This window comes from Cariama cristata, unplaced genomic scaffold, assembly GCF_000690535.1.
Source record: "Cariama cristata isolate BGI_N322 unplaced genomic scaffold, ASM69053v1 scaffold31223, whole genome shotgun sequence".
NCBI lineage: Eukaryota > Metazoa > Chordata > Aves > Cariamiformes > Cariamidae > Cariama > Cariama cristata.
Window position 1 is genome coordinate 15163 of NW_009607175.1, and position 3894 is coordinate 19056.

The 3894-nt window shown below is 47.8% G+C and overlaps 1 protein-coding gene across 1 annotated transcript in view; it reads right to left on the reverse strand.

Annotated features, from left to right (window-relative positions):
- Positions 1 to 3064: 3064 nt before the first annotated feature.
- LOC104158874 (alpha-1-acid glycoprotein 8-like) overlaps positions 3065 to 3894 on the reverse strand; it is a gene marked incomplete at its 5' end in the record, with an annotated part of 4671 nt that continues 3841 nt past the window's right edge. Inside the window, one exon of the mRNA XM_009696634.1 lies at positions 3065 to 3181. Within this exon, the coding sequence (XP_009694936.1) occupies positions 3065 to 3181 (117 nt within the window). The remainder of the gene's footprint in view (positions 3182 to 3894) is intronic.

Sequence of the window (3894 nt, forward strand, 5' to 3'; positions counted from 1 at the left end):
AAATTTCTCTGATTGCATTATAGGCAAATTTAGTCGATAGGATCTGGCTTCTAAGGCCTGGGAGATCCTCATCCAACTTTTCATTTTGGGCAAAATGGACCAGCGTTGCATTCCACTGTTTTACTGCTTAAATCATATTTATTTTGTATTTATTTGAACAGAGTTATGTCGGACTATTTTTATAGACTTGTTTAAATATTGTTACTGTGCTTGTATTTCTCCTGTTTTAAAAAAGTTCTCTATTTGTTCTCTTACATCACACAGCTGTGTCGTGGGGAGGGATGCTAAAGTCACTTGTGTACCTTCCCTTTGGGGCTTGAGCTGCCTTTCCCATGTCTGGGGTTGTTGCTGGAGGACCTCAGCCCAGAGAAATTCTGTAGCAAGAAGCCATAGGAGAGAAGGGAGCAGGTGAGGAAGCAGTACCTTGGGAGGAGGGGAGAGGGTGCACTGAGAGGCTCGCCTTATTTTGGAATTGCCTCTGTGCACGGCTGGAAGGCTTTCAGGTGGATGGCTAAAGTTGGGAAGTAGAAGGTCTGTGTATGTTGGATGTCACAATGGCTAATTGAGAGCGATCTTGGGGAATTTTTAGGTAAGGGGGGAGGGGAGAAATCTCAGGGACTAAAGAAAATACAAGTTTCCAGAGAGATGGAAGGAAACTTGCACTTGGACACAAGCTGCTGCAGTGGTGCTTTGAGGGTGAATCAGCAGACCCTGCTGCTGAGCCAGTGCTTTTCACATGCAAGCGGGCACTGTGAGGTGTGTGAGAAATTGGAAAAGGGTTTGCTAGCACTCAGCAGCTGCTTTTTTTCTGACACATTTTGGTACTTCATGGAGAGTCTTCCAGATGAGGCTCTGCTTTGACTATCCAGTGCTGTCAGTAGTTAGCCACGTGAAAATCTCACCAATCTGGATTAGTGATACGATTTTTTTCCACCCCCCTCTTCTTGAGACCTGTCATAAATTCTGCAGTGGCTCCTTCCTACCAGTGTGGCCTAATGGGAATATGAATATCAGAATGCAAAAATCAATGCAAAATGACAACCATCTTTGTAGCTGTAACCACAGATTGTTATAATGCAAATCTAACTCGGATTCTTCATGTAGGGAACAGTCTGCTAATAAAGATCTGTCAAAGAGACACCATGTGTCTGCATCTCTTTGTATGATTTATTGGTGCTCTTCGTGGCCAGACTCTTCCTGGGATGATTCTCACCAAGGATGCTGACACTGGGAGGGATTCTCCCTATGAGGACCTGGGAGAACAGAATTAATCTTAAAGGCAAAATCAGCAAACCTGAGATCAAGGCAAATGGTGGTAGTGATGAGTCAGGGATGTTCAGACACTGTCTCTGAGCGTTGCTGGACTTTGCTCATCTGTGCAGTATCCATAACTCTCTCTTCAGAGAAGTGAGTTTCCCAGAAAAGCTGGAAGCTCCGCAGTCCAATTTATGCCCTTGAAGGAACCTGGCTTATAGGGTTTTCAAAGGAAAGGCTTTGTACAATTCTTTCTTAAAACAACAAAAGCCCAACCAGGAGCTATCCTTGAAGGTCATTCGGGAACTGTAGTTGGTAGTGCAAGTGGCCTCTGATTTAGTTAACAAAACTTGCTGCAGGGGCCAGCCTGGGTTTGTTGGTTCCTTATGTCTCTGACTGTAATTCAAGGCTTTTATTCAGCTATAAATCTACTTGTAAAGTCTGGGTCCTTGTAATCTGAGCCACTGCTTTCCAGCGGTGTCAGCTTCGGTCAGCTGATACGCTTATCGACGCACCCGTGGACTTCAGTGCTCAAGGCTGCTGGCGGCATCCCCTCTCGCACCGCTGACCTCTCCTACCCTTTAACTGTCTCACCCTCGAGCTGGGGGGTTGTTTTGTGTCACAAGCTGATGAAGATGTGTCCGAAACAAGGACTGGCCAGGTGCCTGTGCCCTGAGACCAAGAGGGAATCGAGTGCACTTGACCTTGTAAGATTCATTTTTGCTAACAGGGATCATGCCAAAGGCTCAACACTGAAACGCTGCCCAGTGAATGCTGCTGTACGGGGACAGGGCACCCTGGTGCCACAGGGGGAGGAGCAGGGCAGCAGGGCTCTCTTCTTCGCTGTGTTCCCTCCAGCTTTTCTCCTTTCCTTCCTTTTTAAGGAAGAGAGATATTTCCAGTGCTTAATTACTAGGTTACAGCTAGACTGACTCGCTCTCCAGACACGCAACAAATGCAGTCTCTTTTTATACTCCCTGGACTTTCACAAACGCAGTGACAGTGCTTTCCTCCCTTTGGGGCTGGGGGTGTGGTAAGGGATGTGTGAGGTGCCCGACGAGCGCAGGGCTGTAACCGGAGGCACGGAGAGCAATGTGAATCTTGGCGCTCGAACCTTCTCTCCTCCAGGGTGCCGAGCTTATGGGGAAATGAGGAAACAGGACCTTTTTCTCTGTAGAAGTAAAAATCCAGCCTGGGTTGGGTTAGCACCCCCCTCTCTCTGGCAGGAGGATAATTTGTTGGTGTCGTCATCCTATGTTGCAAACCTTGCTGGGATGAACATTATTGGGGAGCTCTTGACTGGTCCAGAGGGTTTGGGCAGGAACATCTGCCCCAGCTTGGGCTGCTTCTGGCTGTCAAGGGAATGGGGTGGTTGCTTATAGCTAAGCCCTCTCTTCCTCTCAGTCTGTACGGTTAAAGATAAATTTCTAGCCTTCTGTATATTCCAGTTACTCATCAAATGCTTGGCACACTCGCTGAAAATAGTTAATGATTGCCCTCGTCTGGTTAGCCTCTATTACTGCTGCCTGTACGTACTGCTTTTTTAGTAGAGCTCTCTTGCAAGCTCGGTGTGAAGCTGAGCGGACTGAGTCAGCGCTGAAAAAACTTCCACGTGTCACCTTGTCTTGTGTCCCCGATTGCTTAAGGTTGACTTTTCCCAACTCCGAGTTGAATGACACTACAAGGTGAATTGGGTGTTCAATTTCTTTTTGCAAGCCCCGCTTCTGATCTCTTCAGAACCCCTGCTCTCCAACATCTCAGCAACAAAATGCATCAGATCTGAAGAAAACATTTATTGCCTAATGGGGCATCAGTTCCCCGCGCTCCCAGGCTGGTGGGTACCCGGAGGAGGTGATGCTGTGACTGCAGCCGTGGGCTCCCTGCGTGGGCTGTTTCCTTTTTCGATAACTTTCGTTTGACACAGCTCCTTCCAAAACAACAATAGCAGGATAAGTGAAACTGCCAGTGCATCAGCAGGAGAGAATTTACTGAAGAAAGAAGTATTTTTCTTTTCCTTTTTATCTGATTATAAATCTAGGAGGGCCCAGAGAAGCTACGGGCTGCCCAGTACAGACACTGCTGAGCTGCGGCTGGTGCCATTTTCCGTGGCTGTGCTGTAAAGAGGAAACCAGTTTCTGGGGCAAAGCTGTGCTACGCTTGGGTGTCAGTAAGTGTGCTCTGAAGGAGAGGGGGATTCAAACTCTTTGAGAAATAAGTAGAAAGCTCGTGCTGCCCAGGTGTTCGGAATTAGTGTGGTTTAAGTTCTGCTGAAGCCTCGGGCTGACGCAGGGGTACATGAGTCTCTGCTCTGGTGCTCTGTTCATGTCCATCTCCTTCAGCCTTATGACAAAGGTCCCAAAAATATTTTCTGCATTTGTTTAATCTGTTTGTTTTACTCCACAGATGTGGTGTCCTGCCTTTCGGCCAGGCACAAACCCCTTCTCTGCTAACAGCAATTGCACCGGAGCTTGTAAGGACAAATGGTTCTGGCTTATTCCAGTCACCTTGCCTTTGTCTAAATGTCATTCATCTTGCCCAGATTTAAATGTGATCCAGATGCCTCTGCAACCCCCTGGGTCAGCAGCTGCCTGCTGTTAATTCGGGGGAGCTGGGCCCTGCCTCCCAGGTGCTGCCCATTGC